Source organism: Maniola hyperantus, chromosome 8, assembly GCF_902806685.2.
Source record: "Maniola hyperantus chromosome 8, iAphHyp1.2, whole genome shotgun sequence".
Taxonomy (NCBI): Eukaryota; Metazoa; Arthropoda; class Insecta; order Lepidoptera; family Nymphalidae; genus Maniola; species Maniola hyperantus.
The window spans coordinates 3,730,827-3,753,267 of NC_048543.1; the positions used below are offsets into that span (position 1 = coordinate 3,730,827).

At 37.9% G+C, this 22,441-nt stretch overlaps 1 protein-coding gene across 1 annotated transcript in view; it reads right to left on the reverse strand.

The window, feature by feature from the left end:
• LOC117984316 (dnaJ homolog subfamily C member 10-like) overlaps positions 1-22,441 on the reverse strand; it is a 67,700-nt gene that overhangs the window by 40,054 nt on the left and 5,205 nt on the right. The window contains exons 2-11 of the mRNA XM_034970951.2: positions 12,088-12,205; positions 9,802-10,012; positions 7,645-7,790; positions 6,761-6,884; positions 5,942-6,056; positions 5,123-5,337; positions 4,692-4,860; positions 3,148-3,248; positions 2,529-2,684; positions 2,078-2,286 (exon numbers count right to left, since the gene is read on the reverse strand). Coding sequence (XP_034826842.1) covers positions 2,078-2,286; positions 2,529-2,684; positions 3,148-3,248; positions 4,692-4,860; positions 5,123-5,337; positions 5,942-6,056; positions 6,761-6,884; positions 7,645-7,790; positions 9,802-10,012; positions 12,088-12,205 — 1,564 coding nt within the window. The remainder of the gene's footprint in view (positions 1-2,077; positions 2,287-2,528; positions 2,685-3,147; positions 3,249-4,691; positions 4,861-5,122; positions 5,338-5,941; positions 6,057-6,760; positions 6,885-7,644; positions 7,791-9,801; positions 10,013-12,087; positions 12,206-22,441) is intronic.

Genomic DNA, 22,441 nt, shown 5'->3' on the forward strand with positions numbered 1-22,441 from the left:
GTTTGACACGTTTAGTTAAATTTGTTTCATTGCGCGTGAAAGATGCCGAATGCAAGACAAAAATGAACAAAAAATGAAACATCTAATATCACCAAAAGCGTATACTTAGTCCGTACAAATTGAGAACTCACTTGCCATTTTAACTCTATGTGTTAACTGTAGTCTGTGATGTCAAAACCAAAAGTACGGCTCACCTTTGAAATAAGGACTAAAATCGCAAAATCGTACTTTTGATATGACAGTTGACACAAAGTTAAAATTCGAGTTTTTCTACGTGACCAGTGACATTGGCGAAGTGCATTGTGCTCGGTGTGGCACTACTGAAAGCCATAAAGCAAAATAAGAAGAAGACGAAGAGATCTCATTTTTTATGCATTATAGGTACTTATTTAATTCCAATGGCGTTTTCACCCAATTTAATTGAACAATACAAGTGCCCAGGTACAATCAATCCAAACTTCAATCCAGATCCACAAAATCTTCCCTTAAACAAGGTAAAAGGTGATTCTTATTTAAGTAATTAATTCTATTTAAAAACGTGATCATTGACGTATTTTTACTTAAATTAAAATAAAACTAAAGTAGGTATAGTAAGGTAGGTACCTACTTAAAAAAATCAAGTCTTAAAACACCTTCATGCAACTTATCCATTATTTAAGTAATTAATTCTATTTTAAAACGTGATCATTGACGTATTTTTCCTTAAATTAAAATAAAACTAAAGTAGGTATAGTTAGGTAGGTACCTACTTAAAAAATTCAAGTCTTAAAACACCTTCATGCAACTTATCCATTAAAAATTAAAAATTCATACCTACTAGGTATATAGTATAAAAATATAAAGTTACATATTATATCACAGTAAAAAATATCGGTTAAGATGGAGTCACACTCGCATGTTAATAAATATCAGTAGGTAGGTATTGGTAAAGATTTGTTTTTATATATTTTTTTAAACTAACGGTACATACCTACTTCATAATATGTACTTACCAATCAATCCCACTTTAAAAAAAATCACCAATTCAAGTGACCTAAATATTCAAGTTTTACAATAAGTAAAAGTATAAGTTGGTATTTATCTAAAATAAAATATACATATATGTTAATGACAGGACTTCATCTTTCACAGCTGAAATATCACTGAAATTTTAAATATTATTATTAAAATACACCATTTTTATTTATTTATATCTATACAAGAAATATGTACATATTATATAAATAAGTACCTATTGATTGTAACATAATTATTGTTACAACTAGCTTATGCACGCGACTTCGTCCGCGTCGACTACACAAATTTCAAACCCTACCTTATTTAACCATTTTAGGGGTTGCATTTTCAAAAATACTTTCTTAGCGGATGCCTACGTCATAAGCTATCTGCATGCCAAATTTCCGTCTAGTAGTTTGAGCTGTGCGTTGATAGATCAGTCAGTCAGTCAGTCAGTCACCTTTTCCTTTTATATGTAGCTAATAGTTAATAAATTATGTTACAATCAGTGCCACAAATACCACAGTTTATGAGTGCACTGTGTATTTTAAAAGTAATAATTTAACTATAAAATACAAAATATATAACATTATCATTATTTTGATTTATATATTTTTCGCCTTAATGTATAATAGGCTATTATCCTAAGGCTGACCAGCATAAACACTAATACACTTATATTTATCCAAAAATGTTCTTGTTTAAAACTAAACTCAGAGATAATTTCCTTAGGATATCTGTAAACAAAAAAAAAAGTTATTTACATAAAATGAAAAAACACAATACCTATGTTCTTAATTTGAAGACTTAATTTTTTATTTTATGATTAGCACTATAGCTAACTCGTTGAACATCCCGTCTTTAGAATGTTTATAGGTTTCCATTGTTAATAGCCGTCTTAAATAACATAGCCCTTTTGTCTTAGTGTCCTGTGACAGCCTCTAAGTTTACAGTACGCCTTAGTTGATGTTTGCTTGTTTGTTTAGGAAACTTGTCTCTGTCGACCTAAGTTGTTGTCCCAAGTTCGAAACATTAAAGCTGCTGTCAACTAAAAAAACCTTTACATTAGAAAACTACTCACCTTAGGTGGCAATACAAGATTTCATCGGGACACGCCAGTGGAGGGCGATTGTAAGCATAGACGGAGAGTGTGAGGGCCTCGAACGCGTACTTGAGGAAAGAAATGTAGGAAATGACTTGCATCACAGGGTGCATATGTGTTGGAAGCACAAGGAAACCGGCAAACACCAGCATAGCACACGTTGTTATTGCCCCAAAAAATGTGCCATTCTAAAAGAAACAAATGTAAACATTACATTTTAACAATATCAAAAAGTTCATAACTAAAACTGAAAAACTGTCGCTTTTCAACATTCAAAAATTTAATTAGTGTCAATTGTACTTCCTGAGTAAAGAATTAATAAACTTAACCCAATTAATAGTTTGGGAGCTTTGAGGAAACCCATACAAATACTAAAAACATAACTCTTCGGTAATTGATATTTTAGTAGGTAATATTAAAATATACTCACTACTGCGCTGACGCAGGAACCGATGAGATTTCCAAGAGCGTCTGCGAGGAGTGTAACGTTGGCCAAAACCAGTACAAACATGGCGAAACGGGACACTTCTATCGGCTGCCCCGTTAGCACGTACGAAGGAGTGGAATATATTATACTATATGAGATCTGGAAAATAACAGAATATAAAATCATCATTTTTGTAGATCTTCTAAATAAGAACTTAGCTCACTACACTGGCGTGCATCTAAAATATTTGTATTTTTTTAAATTGCAAATTATGTGGATCTTCTCTTTTATTATAAAATTGTTGTCTGTGTCTGTTGTCTATGAATTAGCTTGTGCATTTGTGCATGCTTTTTGCCGGTTTATAAGTTTACCAAAGTTTACGCTTGACTACAATCAATTTATAAGTATTATATTTCTTGCTAAGTAGGGGATAAGTAAATGCAGTCTTAGGTGGGTAAAAATATTAGTGAATGCACTGTTTTCCTTTTTATTGGCTAACTAAGGCCGTGCATCTTTTACTGCTACTACTTTTATTACTCAGTATAATATAGCTACCTAAGTACCTAATCGTATTCATTCTGCCTAATTCTACGTAACTTTTGTAAAAGAAATCAAGTTTTACCTGCAAGGGTATACTGGTCAAGAGTATCGCAGCATAGTAAGTCTTGAGATTGTACCAGTTGTTAAAATTTTCTTTTTTTAGTACTGGCAACTCGTCTGGAACTAAAAAAAATCCTATACAGTGGCTTTCAGGCGTAGTTACCAGGGTAAAACGAACGCTATAGCACAGTTAAAGGGATGACGGGTCAACGCATAGGTTTAACTCTCCTACTGTACAGGAACAAAGGACGACTAAAGAACCAATCCTAACACCCTCTACGCTTTACTTACAAATAATTAAATCGATATAAATAATTCGACTACTTGGTAATACAAAGTCAGCGGTCTTACGTGAGGCGAACTGTAAGTCATCAATCAGTTAGGGAACATAATTTATCTGATCAACTGATGTGCGTTGGTTTCGAATTCGATCCTGAGTTTATAATTTAACTAACTCTAAAACTACCTAACATCAACTAACTCACTTCATTTCGTACCATGGACCTCCACTGAATCACCCACCGCGCAGGTTATAGTTTACAGTTATTTTTTCCTCACTTCAACTGCGTAGTGGTGTTTCTGGTTCTTCAAATGTTCATGGGCGGCGGTAATCACTTAACATCAGGTTTGAGGTGACCTGCCTGCTCGTTTTCTCGCTATTCATATTTAAAATAAAAATTACTATAGATCTCCCTAATCCCTTTCCTAAAGTATTGTTATTTCATAGTGTATAAGAGCCCTCGCCCACGGCGACTTTTTGTAGCGATGCTGTCGCGCGTTTACTAAACGCACGCCAGCATCACTACTAACGCGTGTTAGTCGCATTTGCAACGCGCTACTGCATCACGACTGTATCAATGCAAACGCGCGACTTTGTCGCATGAAATCGGGGGAAGTACGGAGGGAGGGTGGCGCGTGAATAGAGAACCGAGCATCAGTGCAACATTTTTTCTCGTTTGCATCGACACAGAAGCGCGACAATATCGCATTTGCATCGCGACTGAATCTGAAACCGTGGGCGAGGGCACACAGCTAGCGACCGCTTCGCGACTGTATCGATGCGGACGCGCGACAGCATCGCTACTGTATCGCTACAAAAAGTCACCGTGGGCAAGGGCTCTTAGAGATACTCCGAGCACGACTTCACTTATTAGAACTTGGCTGGGCACATTAGCGTGTGTTGAACTGGTTTAACGCTCTGAGTCCAGTTAGGGTAGGTAAGATTTTTTTTTTAAAGAACATAACTACTGTTTAATACAAAAACAGCTTTAATACATGTTTTAAACATAAACTATTTTAGTGTTTTTTTATTTATTAAACATTTTGGTAAATTCCGTTGTACACAAACTCTAAACTAAACTAAAATGACACATCTAAATCTATTGCTACCCCTTTCATAATGTTGCTTGCGGAAAAGGATAGCACTAGATTTAGACCCGTTAGTTTAGTTTAGTTTAGAGATTGTGTACAAGAAAATCGGTTCCAGTGTTTAAATAAATTATAACCCTTGTTCTATGTAGTCATTTTGATTTCAGAAATCGCTCGCTTTGTGATTTCTTTACTTACATTTAAGTACACCGGGCATGAGCGAGGTGTAGGTTAGGTAGGCAGTGGAGACTATGAGGTAGCCAAGGTTGCTGAACGTCTTCGAGGCGTCGCTGCCGGCCCGCTCGAACAGCAGCCCCAGGAGAACGCCGATTACTAGGTGCAGTAATACTTTTAGATGTGTCACCGTCTGAAAGTAAAGGAAGAAAGAAAATCGTTTATTTTATAAATAACTAGATGATGCCCGCGACTTCGTCCGCGTGGATTTATGTTTTTTAAAATCCAGTGGGAACTCTTTGATTTTCCGAGCTGAGGCGCGGGGGGGGGGGGGGTCACACACACCGCAGGTCACCCGCGCTCGCCCGCACCGGGTTAACACGGGGGCTGCGCGGGTGGGCGGGGGCTCCTCGGTTGCCATCTCGACCTGTCGCGTACTATGGGTAGGTACTTACCCAATCTCTATACTGCTGAATGGCACACCGTCGCAACAGTACACTGAACTTGTACAACTCGTGTGGCTTGTTGATGACTATCACCATTTTGCCGCAGGAAAACTTGGGTTCCTCCGCTATCAAAGCTATTGTCTTTTCGGTAGCGTAGTCCCGACTGCACTTAGCTGCCAGTAACTCGTTGAAATTACCGTACTCGCCGTTCGCTATTTCTAATACTGGAATTAAAAGAAATAAAGGGAATCGATTATTTTTTGTGGAGCGTAGTCTCTGTTGTTGAGACCGACAAAACGTCACATAGCTATGAGTAACAGAGACAGGCTTCCTACGGGCATTTGAAAACCCTGCATATAGACATCTAGACAGAGTTGCGAGTGGGCTTTGTTATGCATCAATTAATACAGAAGAATAATACAAAAGCGGGAGCGAAGCGAGCGCGTAATTTTTAATATATTCAAAACAAAAAAATGGTAAATTCAAGAACTAGTTTTCAAAAATAATTTTATTTTTTCTGGGATTCGAACCAACGCGCCCCTTCGTAACTTAGCGCCCCTTGGCATATGCCTAGTTTGCCTTAGGGATAATCCGCCTCTGGTTTAACCCATTTTGACGAAATTTGGCAGAGATAGCTAATAATAGACCCGTGACGGACATACGTAGGCTACTTTTTATCCCGGAAAATTAAAGAGTTCCCACGGGATTTTTAATGGCCCATATCTTTAACTGATTATGATCAAATTTGGTACTGAAATAGCTTGCATCCCTAACACGAAGAGCCAGCGAATCACCCCGCTAAGCAGTCCGGTATTTATTAGTACGTACCATAATCCGCAGGGTTGTGGTACATGGGACAGTGCAGACCAACGGATGCGAGGTACGGGACCGTGTCTGCGCTCGACCCATTGTAAATGTTTAGTCCGTTGGCCAGGATGTAAACCTGAATAATAAACGAAGTTATAAGAAGGCTATTACCTAAACATTGCATTATGATGATAAATCATGACCAGCAATAAAAGACTTGCACGACAGCTTTTAGCTCACCTACCTAATACCTAACTGTATAGGTACCTACCTAAAAAAATGTCAAGGTTATATATCCACGTGCAGGTCTAATACGCGACAGGTCGAGATTGCAATCGGCGTATGAGGTGGAGGGACGTCCTGCACACCCGCACGGCACCCGTGCTATCCCGCTTCAGGTTAGCGCGGGGGCTGTGCGGGTGTGCGGGGCGTCCCCACCCTGATTGCCATCTCGACCTGTCGCGTACTATACCTAATGCCTGCCGTTATACTGTTTTAGTCTTGGGCGCCCCTAAATCCCGCACTTCATTCAGTATTCTAGATGCAACACCCTCGCTACGCTCGGGAGTTACACTGACATCCCTCGTTACGCTTGGGATTTATCCAGGCGCCCGTGATGTGACTACATCACCCCCATGTTAAATAATCTATTATTATTCGGTTAAACTTTTACAAGTAGGTACTTTTGAATCCTCAAATTCATCTATCACTGGTTCGGAATGCCTTTCCAACCAAGAAGAACCAGCAAGAAACTTGACGATTGCTTACACCGGAGGTTTAGTAATAAGGTCCCATTGGCACCCTTCGGGTACGGAACCCTGAAAATACAGTTGCACATACTTGATCGAACAAATTGTAAACAGAGGCTGTGGGCTGGTGTATGGTGCAGATCACAGTTCTGCCGGCTCGCGCCAAGTTCTTCAGCATTTCCATACACTGTGCTGACGTCATGCTGTCCAGTCCCCTGCAATTAATATTAAAATTATCTATGAACTAAGGCAATAGAAACAGGGCACATAGTTTGGAAAATCTATAGACGTTGGGACTTGGGATCCCAATATGCTTAGAACAGCGACCTCGCACAAGAAGCGCACGTTGGAAGACCCACACTAGGTGGACAGATGACATCAAACGAGTCGCGGGGAGCAGCTGGATTCAGGCGGCGCAAGATCGTGGTGTGTGGAAGTCCCTACAAGAGACCTATGTCCATCAATGGAACGTCAGATGATGAATGATAATGGGTCAGGTGATGTGCGCTTAGCCATAAAAAGAGGAAGATTTTTCTCCGGTTTACACCGTGGGACTCAGCTGGTCTGGACGTTGTATCTTGGAACTTGTATAAATAGCACTCCGTTTAGAGAACTTCGATAGCTCGATTGAGGATCTATGGCGAGTCATTTAAGATATCCTATGATATGACGTCGTCTAAATAGACACGCTGCATGCACTAGGCAGGAACTTGGCCTAGCACACTGCCGTGCGCCTTGATCGCATACAAAGAGAATGATCCACATTCTACAAGAACCATAGGCGCTAATGCCGCTAAAGCTATAAAAGGTACACATTTTCAATTTTGGAAAGGCAAATGATTGATTCATCCGCATCAATCTCATCGAAGGTATTCTGATGTTAGAGATCACACCGGGCAGACGTTTTCAGTACCTATCGAAAAAAAGGTTTTTGTGTCTTTTCTAACACTTCCCTTATCTGAATACGCTACTTACGTTGTCGGTTCATCCAGGAACAGCACCGGCGGGTTGTCTAGGAGCTCCACAGCTATTGAGACTCTCTTCCTCTGTCCGCCTGACAGGTTACAGCACCGCGTGCTTTCAGTACCTGTCAGCCCCAAGTTTTCCAACACTTCCCTTATCTGAAAACAATAGCTCAAATTAACCAGCAGGTTGATTGCGGAAAAACCGCAATCATAATTACAATCTCAATTGTTGTGATTGGCCGAATTTATGGCATTCTTGTTGCAACAATGCATTGTAGCCAATAGTGAGCGAGTGTCAACCAATCAGAGGTGATTGAGAGAACCAGGGTGCACAGCACAGACGTCAGACACCGAAGAAAAGTGGTATAGGTATGCTAGTGATGCAGTGGTATCCCGTATCCACGGGGCGGAGGAAGAAACAAGCGCCGGCAGCAAATATATTGGGAGGATGAGCTATAACAGCTGATACCTAGCTGGTCCATTCTAAAGAACGATGGCACAAGACCGCAAGCAACAGTCGATTCAAATTTTTTTAATTTTTCTCTCCGTAAGAACCATCCTCGTATCGGTTCAGCTGTTCTCGAGATTTGCGATCAGCAACACATTTAGCGATTCATTTTATATATAGAGATTATACTTATTTAACCAAATACCTAGGTGTTATAAATTTAAGTTATTCATCCTATATTTTATAACAGATTTTGCATGTTTTTTAGTCATGTTAAACAAAAGACGATCTTATTGCTTTAAATATCACGTTTTTTTTACCAATGGGGAAAAACTACCTAGTCTTTTTTTTTTTTTTGTAAGACAAAATATTCTTAGTTACAAGAAAATTGGTGATCTACACAATAGGCTAACTAGAAACAGAGACAAACTTGCAGCTCCTACCTTCCGCCTCAGGAAAGTCCAAAAGTCATTTGTGGGTATGGGTATTACCTTTTATAATAAAATCCCGCAAACTATTTTGGACTTACCTTTGCACAAGTTTAAAAAATCTATTAAAAATATGCTCCTGAAAAAAGCATATTACACAATTGAAGATTATCTAAATGATAAAAGAGCGTGGATTTGACCTGCAGCTCGTTCCGGCGACGCACAAGACTGCAAATACTATTTTATACATGGCATAATCTTGTACCTATATCAAATATTTGAAAAGAGCAACCGCCGAGTTTCTTGCTGGTTCTTCTCGGTAGGAAAGGCATTCCGAACCAGTGGTATATGCATCCGACTATTCGAAAGTACTTTTAAAAGTTTATTCGAATAAAAAAGATTTTTTTTATTTATTTATTTATTTATATAAGTTTACAGAACAATGGACCATAAAATCAAATTAAGGTAAGGTAAGTATAAAGCTGTAATAGCCTAGTGGTTAAGACGCCCGCCTCCTAATCGGAGGTCGAGGGTTCAATACCGGGCACGCACCTCTAACTTTTCAGGGTTATAAGTAATTAAATATCACTTGCTTTAACGGTGAAGGAAAACATCGTGCATGCCTGAGAGTTCTCCATAATGTTCTCAAAGGTGTGTCAATTCTACCAATCCGCACTTGGCCAGCGTGGTAGACTATGGCCAAAACTCTTTTCATTCTGAGAGGAGACCCGTGCTCTGTAGTGAGCCGGTCATGGGTTGATCATGATGAGGTATACTTACTACTTAAATAAAAGGAAAAGGCGACGGACTGACTGATCTATCAACGCACAGCTCAAACTACTGGGACGGATCGGGGCTTAAAATTTGGCATGCAGGTACCTTTTATTACGTAGGCATCCGCTAAGAAAGGATTTTTAAAAATTCAACACCTAAGGGGGTGAAATAGGGGTTTGAAATTTGTGTAGTCCACGCGGACGAAGTCGCGACCATAAGCTAGTTATGTATATTAATGTATTGTTACACCCTTAGTTAGCACCCAAAAGAGCTGACCACAGAAGATGAGTCTGCTCTTTTGGGTTGCTTTGAGCTTTCTCGGACAGTTCGTGCTGGACCTCTGAACAGGTAAACGTCTCTTGACCCTTTCAATATCCGTGTTCAATTCCATATTATTTTATTTTTCAAGTTAAATTAATCAATTAAAGAGTATTTCTTTTAGTTATAAAAATAAATATTTTTTTAAAAAAAACCTTTTTGAGGAAACCCTTGTAACAGTAGGTAGGTATGTACTCACAACAGTATTCTTCAATTTGGGCGTCAATGTATTCCCGAGTTTCAAGTCTGCCGCAAACTGCATCAGCTCAGCGACCGTGAACAGTGGGTTGAGTCTATCGTCCTGGAGGATGTAGCTGGTCTTCTTGCGGTAATCTCTCTGGGAGTCTCTGTTGTTGCCCAGTTCGCACACCATGTCTCCTGCGTGGATGACCCCTTTGACGCCCTCTGTCCTGGAACAAACATGACTATTTCTCTCTGCGTCGTCCCATTGCTGAAGGTCGTGACTCCTCTCTCACTCACATAGTAAGCCAAGATACTAGCTCCAGATTCGGATAGAATAAGGAATACAAGAAACAACAAGCTTAATCAGTCATCATCATCATCATCATGATCAACCCATCACCGGCTTACTACAGAGCACGGGTCTACCATGCTGGCCATGTGCGGATAGGTAGACTTCACACACCTTTGAGAACATTATGGAGAACTCTCAGGCATGCAGGTTTCCTCACGATGTTTTCCTTCACCGTTAAAGCAAGTGATATTTAATTACTTAAAACGCACATAACTTCGTAAAGTTAGAGGTGCGTGCCCGGGATCGAACCCCCGTCCTCCGATTATAAGGCGGACGTCCTAACCACTATGCTATCACAGCTTCTATGTACATACTAGCTAGCTCCAGATTCGGATGGAATAAGGAATACAAGGAACGGTTATTGGTATTGGATTGTGTTTAGGTAGTACACACATATAACAATAATGCTAAGATTTTGCTAGCGTTCTGGTTACACCCAATAGATAGGTGCCTATTAGGTTCCTACCAGCCACTAACGTAGTTATATCTGAGGCCATTAAACTCGACATGTCATAAAACTTATATTACCTACCTACATAATATTATTATTTAATAAAAAAAAATCGCGAATGATTAGGCACTTCTATGACTAGGCCTTTGGTAACAAAAAGTTTCTGACATTATAATAAAGTTCGACTTTTTAGGGTTCCGTACCTCAAAAGGAAAAACGGAACCCTTATAGGATCACTTTGTTGTCTGTCTGTCAAGAAACCTACAGGGTACTTCTCGTTGACCTAGAATCATGAAATTTGGCAGGTAGGTGGGTCTTATAGCTGGCATTAGGGGAAAAATCTGAAAACCGTGAATTTATGGTTATCACACAAAAAAAATTAATTTGTGGTCATAAACTAATAATTAGTATTTTAAGTAAGATAACTATATCATGTGTGGTATCATATGAAAGGTCTTCACCTGTGCATTCTAAAGCTGATTTTTATTTATTTTTATGCATCATAGTTTTTGAGTTATCATGCAAAATGTCGAAAAAATACAACTGAATTACGGAACCCTCGTTGCGGGAGCCTGACTCGCACTTGGCCGGTTTTTATATTTTAGGTAATAGGTAAGACCCACCTCATATTTTATGGTTAATGTACCTACCAGCATAAGCACATCAAGCGAGGTTGATTTTAAGAAATAATTAGGTAGGCAAATATTTTCCTTAAAACTCAAACTCGTAATTAAAGAAAAAACCAACTTAATAGGTGAGTAATGGTTATTCCAAGGTTATTCGAAGTTACTTTTGCTCATCAGCTTTTGCCGTCGGCTTTGGCCGCGTGAAGGGACAAGTTGTATTAGTTATGTAATATTATGTAGTTATGTACATACAGGGCGGGCGGCAGCAGCTTCACATCGAGCTTTGAGAAAGAGATACCTACCTACCTAATTCGAATCCACTCTCAGTAGGTACATTATTTTCTATTGATCTAGATAGGATAAAACCGGCCAAGTGCGAATCAGGCTCGCGCAACGAGGGTTCCGTACTACAGTCGTATTTTTTCGATATATTGCACGATAATTCAAAAACTATGATGCATAAAAATCGGTTTTAGAATGCACACTAGCCGGGCTGGTGAAGACCTTTCATGTGATACCCCACTTGATATACTTAGTTATCTTACTTCGAACATTGAAAATCCTATTAGTTCATGACCACAATTTAATTTTTTTTGTGTGATGTAACCACAAATTCAAGGTTTGTAGATTTTTCCCGAAATTTCCCCTGCTGTAAGACCTACCTACCTGCCTCATGATTCTAGGTCAACGGGAAGTACCCTGTAGGTTTCTTGACAGACCGACAGACAGACAACAAAGTGATCCTATAAGGGTTCCGTTTTTCCTTTTGAGGTACGGAACCCTAAAAATTTGGTAGGTAATCCCGCTGCGATCCGCTGTAGTGAACAGGCATCCTTATAGCTCATTTATAATGCTAGAGAAAAATGAACTCACGAGAACCCAGTGAGCGCGTTCAGGAGCGAGGTTTTTCCCGCGCCCGACGGACCCATGATGGCGGTGAGCTGGCCGGTCTTGAACAGTCCTGACACGTTCCGGAGGATTGTTTTTTTACCTACAACAAAAACAGAGTTTAATAATCGGAGTAAAAAACAAATAAAGAACCCACTGGTGACTAGTCCCACTACATAAAGAACGTTAGTTATAGTATAAGCAAAAAAACCGGCCAAGTGCGAGTCAGGCTCGCGCAATGAGGGTTCCGTACTGCAGTCGTATTTTTTCGACATTTTGCACGATAATTCAAAAACTATGATGCATAAAAATAAATAAAATTCTGTTTTAGAATGTACAGGTGAAGACCTTTCATATGATACCCCACTTGATATAGTCACTCACTTCGAAAGTTGAAAATACTAATTACTAGTTCATGACAACAATTTAATTTTTTTTGTGTGATCTAACCCGAAATTCACGGTTTTCAGATTTTTCCCCAAATGTCAGCTATAAGATCTACCTACCTGCCAAATTTCATGATTCTAGGTCAACGGGACGTACCCTGTAGGTTTCTTGACAGACAGACGGACAGACAGACAGACAGACAAACAGACAACAAAGTGATCCTATAAGGGTTCCGTTTTTCCTTTTGAGGTACGGAACCCTAAAAAACTGAAACACGTGTCGATAAAATGTTCATACCATACATCCATACTATCATACAATCCATATCCATACTAATATTATAAATGCGAAAGTGTCCGTCTGTCTGTCTGTGTGCCTGTCTGTCTGTCTGTCTGTCTGTCTGTCTGTCTATCTGTCTGCTAGCCTTTCACGGTCTATCCATTGAACCGATTCTGACAAAATTTGGTACACAGATAGCTTGCATCCCGGGGAAGGTCAAAGAGTCCCCACGGAATTTTTAAAAACCTTAATCCACGCGGATGAAGTCGCGGGCATCATGTAGTACATATTGTGTTGGAAAGATTTCGGTGCCAATATGGAGTCGTAAAACACTATGAAGAGTAGATAGACGGTTCGTGCGGCTAATTGGCACCGGCTCCAAAAAATATTACTATAGAACTACAATAACTCTTGTATACATAATATATTGGGTAATAAATTAAATAATTTTTTACTTTTTAGTGTTGGTGGTTATTGAAGTCGGTTTTTATTTTATTTTTGAAAGTTTTTCGTATTCTGACTTCTGAGGTACTTATAGGTAATATTATAATAGAAGTTGTTTGAGGTCAAACGTAAACACTATTAAGGTCACTATTAACATATCTCTCATAAATTAACTTTGATAAGACCTTTTAGCTATAGGTACATAAAAATACCTTCCTCATCATTAATTCTTGTAATAAGATATGGATAAAACTACATATGGTTAGGCATAATATGTTCCTAAGTTACGTACCAACCGTATAGAGAGAGAGAGCCCGCGAGTGCCAGAACTTCGTTATTTTATAAAACCCAGCCAAGTGCGAGTCAGGGTCGCGCAATGAGGGTTACGTACTACAGTTGTATTTTTTCGACATTTTGCACGATAATTCAAAAACTATGATGCATAAAAATAAATAAATATCTGTTTTAGAATTTACAGGTGAAGATCTTTTATATGATACCCCACTTGATATAGTCACTCATTTCGAAAGTCGAAAATACTAATTATTAGTTCATGACCACAATTTAATTTTTTTTGTGTGATCTAACCCTAAATTCACGGTTTTCATATTTTTCCCCAAATGTCAGCTATAAGATCTACTTACCTGACAAATTTCATGATTCTAGGTCAACGGGAAGTACCTACCCTGTAGGTTTCTTGACAGACAGACAACAAAGTGATCCTATAAGGGTTCCGTTTTTCCTTTTGAGGTACGGAACCCTAAGAAGTTGACAGTTTCTCTGCGTGTTGTCCCCAACACAGGGAGGAATGATCAGCAACTATGAAGCTTGGATTATGGCAGCTTTGGGAGATAACAGGTAATAAAGGTGTAAAAAATCTTACGTCAAAGCATAAAGTCTATTTTTTATATTTTCTTCGCAATAGTATTAGAAATCACGTCATACATTGCCAGTCAGTAGTGTCGTGGCAAGTGGCAACCGTCTGCCAGGCGCTTTTAAAGTTTAAAAAATTATTCAGAAGAAAATGTGTAAGATTTTTTACACCTTTATTACCAGCTGTTATCTCCCAAAGCCACCATGTTCCAAAATTCATAGTTGTGGATCGGATCTTCCCTGTATTGGGGACAATAAGCAGATAAACTTTCAGCTTTTACAAAATAACGAAGGTCTGGTCCTCACGGGCTCTTAGTCCAGTACTGAAAAATTGAGCTTTATTTCAGCGTTTATCATGAGAAGTAAGTAGTCGGTTTTAGTTTTAAACTTTATCTTGTTAAACTTTATGTTGTTATCTTGACTTGTTAACCTACATTTTCAGTAAATAAAATGATTGGAGTGATTGATACATAGTTTTAAGTTCGGTATTATAACAAATCTGAAAATAAGTAATATGTAGTTAGGGATGATTTATGCTAGACTGTGCCCGGTGCCACGTCCGAGGCATCAGATTGGGAATTCGTATAAGATCACATCAGACTGTGCTGAGTCATCCGAGCCTCGTCCGTGTTACGTTTCTTCATACAAAATTGCAATCCGTGGATCGTCTGCGCGTCGGATGTGCCTCGGACGTGGCACGGCTCGGGCCCGGCGCGGTTTAGCATAAATCATCCTTTATCTGGCCTAGGTAAGTGTCTACTATCTAGGTACATACATATTCCGATTAATACGTTATATTTGAAAGGGTGGACAATCTCATCCCACTTAAAGTAGAAAAACAAAACTCCTCGTTTTTTGAAAGTCGGTTAAGGAAGTATCCTATGTTACTCCTTGGTTAATCCTCTACTTATCTGTGAAACTCCCGTTGAAATAGGTTCAGCCGTTCAGAAGATTAGCCCGTTCAAACTTATAGATATTTACAAAAATACCTAAATAAACTTTAACCTACCTACTTTAAAATAGGTAAACAAGTTGAATTTTTTGTTAAAAATCCGATTATTAAATTGTTTTTGTTTGGGCCCATCCTTTGTTTTCCGTCTATGACGACATTTCCTTGTACGGCATAAAAGGTGAAATGTTAACTTATTCTGGTACGAAACAGAATTTTAGACAATCGATAATGAATGATCAAAATACAAAACTAGGTACCACAAAAGCAAAGGAGCATAGATCCGTATCATGTATCGGACCTATTAATCCAGCATTAACAAATAATTTAATATACCAGAACTCTAGAAATTATTAACATTCTCAGTTAACCAAAACACAAAACCTGTAAAGTGCGGGAGCCGGATTCGCCCACAAATTGTTCCTTATCATCGTACAAGACGTAGGTAACATTTTTTATATTTTAATTTTCATGGCGGCTATTTTAATTTTTTATTAAGAAGAAAAGATATTTATTGTTATAACGTCACCTACATACACTGAAAATTTCAACTCTACTCTCTATTGTTATGTACGGTTCATGAGATACATCCCGCTGAGAGACAGACAGGTAAATGGGCTTAGTACTTATTAGGATCCGGTTGGCACCCTTCGTATCCGGAACTCAACTACTTTTTAAAGAGGGAGTTAAAGTTCGTAAGTTTAGCGAGCTCAACGGAGTCCGTACGGATTCCGCTCCGCTCGCAGTGGAAGGCGGCTATGAAATTTGGATGTAAGAGGTAACCCGAGGTCCCCGAAACTTTACTCATCCGATTCCCAAATTTCTTCACTGGTAGATAGGCTACATTATATTCGAATACTTAAATAAACTATTATAATATGTACAGTGCGCGACAGGTCTAGATGGCAATCGGGTTGGGGACGCCCCGCACACTCACACAGCCTCCGCGCTAACCCGGTGCGGACGATGACGCGCGGTTGTGCGGGGCATCCCCCCGCCTCATACCCCGACTGCCATTTGAACCTGTTGCAAACTATAGGTACATACGAGCTACGTGTCGCGGATGAAGTCGCGGGTAATTGCCAGTATTTAATAAACTGGCATGGAAACTCGCCCTAATAGCCCAGTGGTTAGATAAAGTTCAATATTAGAGTACATCAACCTTACGTCGGATCATAATTCATATCCTCATTAAATTAGAATATTGTTTGGCTAAAATGTTAATTACTTTGTATATTTTTTGCCAGTTAGAACTTAGAAGCCTGTTGTTAATAATTAATAAATAAAATTGAGGGAAAATAATAATTAGTTATCATAATGTTGTTTTTGTTTTTGATACGAAACCGTACTAAGATGAGAAAATAAATTATACGGAACAATAACAAAAATTAATACGGCTTCGCTTTTTAATGGGTGAGCTTTCACGATATATTGCGATTATGTCTAGCTCGGAAATGAAAATTTCATACACCCAAAATATTTTGTTTATTATTATGTACGGAACCCTAAAAAGCTTGGTCGGTTTTTATTTTAATATTTTTTAATATCCATCGTTAAAACTACAGTTCTAAAGCCAAACTACTACATACTACATACGGTATAAACGTGATAGCATCATTAAAATCAATAAAGTAGCCATGACACAGATGAGAAAACGTAGTTTATATCTATTTACTTTGTATGAAGGCCGTAATAAAGTAGATTACTATCTCGTCACTGAACAATAAATAATAGGAATGATGACTACTAATCAAATCAGCAACTTTTTATCAAACGTCAAAACGCTCGCTTAGCAAGGGAGCTTGTATGAAATGAAATACCATATTAGTTACCGCAATATCTTGTACGATGGCACGGGACCCTTTGTGTATGAGTGCGAATCGCACTTGACCGGTTAAAAAAAAGGTTTCCGCTACGTGTCTATCTATAGTTATATCTACCGGGAAAGCTTGAATAAAATTCATTTAAATTTAGTACCTAATAAAATTCAAATAAAATGCATATTTTAATAATTATTATACAACACTTCACATAAACATACGATAGATACTAGGTAGATATCTACGCAAATGCGCATTTTAATTATTAATAATAGCCTCGTGTATACGTACCTACATGGAGCAATAAGTTACGAATTTTATAGAGATTACTAGCAGTTACCCGCGACTTCGTCCGCGTATGATTTTTTCCCATGAGATTAAAAAACTTTCCCACTAACTTAATCTCGCCATAAGAGTTCCTTTATTACCAAATTATTTTATGTTATTCTGAAGCACCACTAAAAATTGTGAAATAAAAATAAAATAAAGCCGACTTCAATAACTTTTTTTTTTTTTTTTGCAACACTTACATCTAGCTTTACAGGCTTATTCCTAATACGCTAGTGTAACATAATATGCACTTCTTAAAAAAATTTATATCTAATGTAACATTTTGAAAAATACCTATATACTTATTATTAATTACTACCACAGCCTGAAGACTGACCTGAAATTTAAAATAAATACATATAAACCTAAACTAACATTCAAAAGAATTACTTACGAACCTAATATAATTATTTATTACTATCATAACATATAGACCACATCGCAGTCCTTGTGAGTTCACTCAGAGTGCAACAAAACAGGTTTGTAAACAGGCTTTTGACAAATATATTCTTTCATCTGTAGTTAATATAAGTTGGTAGGTACCTACTTACACTATTCCTAAAAAATTAATTAAATGCCAATTAAAAATGAAATCAGATAAGAAAAGAAATAATTTTATGTACCTAGTACCTACCTACTTATCAATATTTATATTATGTTATGTTATGTACCTCGAATCTCGATTATCTTGATATAATAAAAACTTGATTTAATTTTTAGGTAAGAATCTAATCAAAAATAATTCAATTAGGTAGTCAGTAAAGCACCTAATTAAAATTAAAAAAAAAAGAATATAATAATTATACGTGTAACTGTACATAAATTATACATACTTAAGGGGAATTATAATAATAATGACAAAAAGAAAAACTATAAAAGCTTAACAATTTCCTCAATTAACTAAATAGACCGCTGGTTTTCCCAAAGTAAACCTAAACCCATATAATATTTTCCATTGCACATTCCACATTCCATATTTTATGATAGATCAACTCGTACGTACAGTAGCTACGCGACAGGTCGAGATCGCAATCGGGGTGGGTACACTCCGCACACCCGCGCAGCCCTTGCGCTAACCCAGTGCGGGCGAGCGTGGGCATGGTGCGGGTGTGCGTGGCGTCCCCCTGCCACATACCCCGATTGCCACCTCGATCTGTCGCGTACTTATAGGTAACGAATGTATTCCACTTCTAATCTTGCCTCAACAGTAATAATTGCTCCGCAAATTGCTAATGCGCGTGGCCGCCATTTTAGTGACGTCAGCACTAGACACATCTAAATAAATACCTACTTATAAGCAGTAGTGCGATATATTGAAAAGATACGAAGCGGCACGGTTTTGTAGGCCAATAACTGTGCGGTAGATTTTTTAGTGATTTTACGAGCAAGTGCACTGAAAAAATGATTATGTGCCTGCCTTGCGCAAGTTATGTATTTAATCTTGTTAATTAAACATAATTACTTGTACTTCTCCAGCATTTAATTTAATTCAAACAACTTTATTGTTAATAAAATTACAGAGGGTAAGAATATAGGTAAAAAGCAAAGGGCTTAATCCTAGGCCTCATCACTAAAGTGATCACTTCCAGGCAAAACATACCTCTCATACTCATAAGAACTTATAGAATTGGGTATTTGACTACATCAAAAATAAATTATTTCTCAGTGATTATTAAATAGAGGGTTTTCCAAAATACGTAAAATCCAAGTCCTTAAAACTATTAAGTGTAATAACCATTTTAAATTATCGATTTAAACTAAAAAAACCGGCCAAGTGCGAGTCAGGCTCGCGCATTGAGGGTTCCGTACTACAGTCGTATTTTTTCGACATTTTGCACGATAATTCAAAAACGATGATGCATAAAAATAAATAAAAATCTGTTTTAGAATGCACAAGTGAAGACCTTTCATTTATGATACCCCACTTGACATAGTTACTTACTTCGAAAGTTGAATATACTAATTATTAGTTCATGACCACAATTTTTTTTGTGTGATCTAACCCTAAATTCACGGTTTTCAGATTTTTACCCAAATGTCAGCTATAAGATCTACCTACCTGCCAAATTTCATGATTCTAGGTCAACGGGAAGTACCCTGTAGGTTTCTTGACAGACAGACAGACAGACAGACAACAAAGTGATCCTATAAGGGTTCCGTTTTTCCTTTTGAGGTACGGAACCCTAAAAATACGTCATTATGATGTGACGTCACATTCCAGTATTTCATAGAATATCAGTGCGCGTTTTGACGTTTGATAAAAAGTTACTCATTTAACTAGTTGTCAAATACCGTATTGTAAGACGGGGAATCGCAATGCATGATGTAAGGATTCTAACGATACCACATACATACATCTAAATCAGGTATTTAGAAGTTATGGTGGAATAAAGAAACTCACATACCTTCATACATACATACGTTTTTGGGCAGTCGTGTAGGAGGGAAGGGAGGCATAGGTACTTTGACCTTTCAGGCCGCGTTGGGCTTTGTCCAGCACTGGGATACTTCAGGCTACTAATAATTAAATTAATCAATACATGATACTATTGATAACGGTCTTACGCCATTTGACATTTCTGTGCATACATACTAGACATTTCAAGGATTTGACTTGTTTTTAGTAGATAATTATGTATGATTAAAATTATCTAATATCTACCTATTCAAATCAGTATAATAACTAGGTAAATGCCAGGTATGAGCAAATCATTTTTAGAACAGCATAATAATTATTTTTCCGAATAATATAATCAGCGGCAAAAAATTGTTACTTTTTACATAAGGCAAACATAAGGCCAGGCCAAGTTTCTGCGACTTTGGTACAAGAGTGGCAGTTGCGTTAAGTACTAAGTACCTACCTAATCATCATCATTATCTCGATGTATATCATCATCACCAACCCATCGCCGATCCACTACTGAGCAAGGGTCTCAGAATGAGAATGGTTTTACCTCTACCACCTACCACGCTCACCAAGTACGGATTCACACAATAATTGATGTCCTCTCAGGCATGCCGATTTCCTTCCAGTGGTAGAATCATGTAAACCAAGACAGTATTGTACGACATCGTAGATAGAATAATAGGTAGATTTAAGTACTGTGTAACCGCGTATGAGATAGCGATAGCACGACGACGTAACGATGAATAACACGACAATTATTACCATTGTTTAGTAGTCAATATTTGTATTAACCGATCAACAATATTTGTATTAAACGTTTTTTATGTGAAAACAAGTAAATAACTCATGAGAAATACAATTAGGTACGCCACGAATTCTCAAAGTTTTTTTTGCAACTTCTTGTATGTATTCTTGAAAAAAACCAGTTACACGATAAGGGACCAAAAATAGGTTAGCTGCGTCTCTGTTTATCACATTAGTAACTTTATCTGTGCTCTCTTTTTAGTGCGAATGAGAAAGCAAACGTTCCTGCATCTACCTTTATTACTCTATCTACGTACGACATCGAAAGTTAATAGTGACGTTGTGAGATTATTTTTGCCGGACAGCTCGTAAAGTTCCACCGAAAAGAACAAGAAAGAGGGCAGTTCGCTACTGCCCATGAAAGCTCGAACTTCATCTCTAGCAGCACCGCAGTCCCGTCATGACCACGACCCGTAATACCGACAAATAAAAACATCAAATTAATTGTGGTTGGTATGTATCCGTTATCTATATTAAAATATTATGTCGTTAAACACAGACATAGTTAGGTACAATATAAATTATGTCTGTGTTGTTAAACAATAAAATAAGCTTGAAATCATTAGTTCGTTACAATTTTTTGCTTCACCGAAGCATGTGATATTTGATTGCTTAAAACGCATAGTATATCCGAAAAGTTACAGGTAAGTTAGAGGCTCGAGGTCAAACCTCGGACCCTTCGAATAAGAGGCCAAAGTTTCTAAAATTGGCGGCTCTTCAACCATACAGTTGTGCGGACATGCGCGGAAAGTGCGTGTGGACCGACGCGCGACGGTGGCGTACCGTATCCATTGATAAGGCGCTGTCCCACGGAAATTAGAATAAAGTATAAGTAGAAGGGTATCTTTTGTAGATTAATAATTATTAACTACCTAGTACCTACCATAACATACATACAACACGTAAACCAAAAGACACTTTATTTGTAAAAATAAAATGTCTATGTAGAATAATGACATAAAAATCATGTTTTATTTATTTATTTTTAACAAACTTAAAACGTAATTTTTTAACATAAAAATTGAGTCATTTCTGCGGATAAATATTTTTATGCAAAAAATTTTTTTTTTGTTTATCGCCTTGTAACGTCAATGACCGCCTTCCGCGCAGTGCGGATAATTATGCTAAAAATAATCAAAAATCATGATTTTTATGTAATTACTAGCTGATGCCAGCGACTTCGTCCGCGTGGATTTAGGTTCCCGTGGGAACTCTTCAATTTTCTGGGATTAATAGTAGCCTTTGTCACTCTCCAGGTCTTTGACTATACCCAAGCAAAAAAGCGCGCCGATACGTTGGTCCGTTGCGACGTGATTGAAGGACAAACCAACAAACAAACACTTTCGAATTTATAATAGGGTTAGTGAAGTAATGAATTCTACCCCCTTCTTTCTTTCTTTCTTCATTCTGGGCTGGTTTCCGCACTTAAACGTTTCCGTCTGTTGTGCTACCCCCATAAACTACCACTATACAAAACATCACATCATTTGATTAGGTACTACAGTCTACAGTCCAAGACCCTATTTATGACGCTTTCTGCTAACGATTTCCGCTGCATTTGTTCCTGGCCCAAGAGATACAAACACGTCTGGCACGTGTCGAGTTTTGATTGCACTTCATGTTTAACTGTAATGGTAAATTAATGGATGTATCCATTTGGATTTTCCTTATCACTCTCAATTAATTACTTCGTATCATTTAATTTCCATTTTATAGCTGAATTTCCCCATCCTGATTTCACTTGGGTGGAATTTCTTGGAAAAAGGTGACTGACTAATCTATCAATGTACTGCTCGTACAGGCAACAGCTAGTATTAAATACATAATATTATGTAAGTATGTACCCACCTACCACTTATGCAACGTTAGTATTAGTACACGCAAAACCTGAAAGTAGCTTGTTCAGAATCAGTAACAGAATCGATTGCAATCATTTTTAGGGTTCCGTACCTCAAAAGGAAAAACGGAACCCTTATAGGATCACTTTGTTGTCTGTCTGTCTGTCAAGAAACCTACAGGGTACTTCCCGTTGACCTAGAATCATGA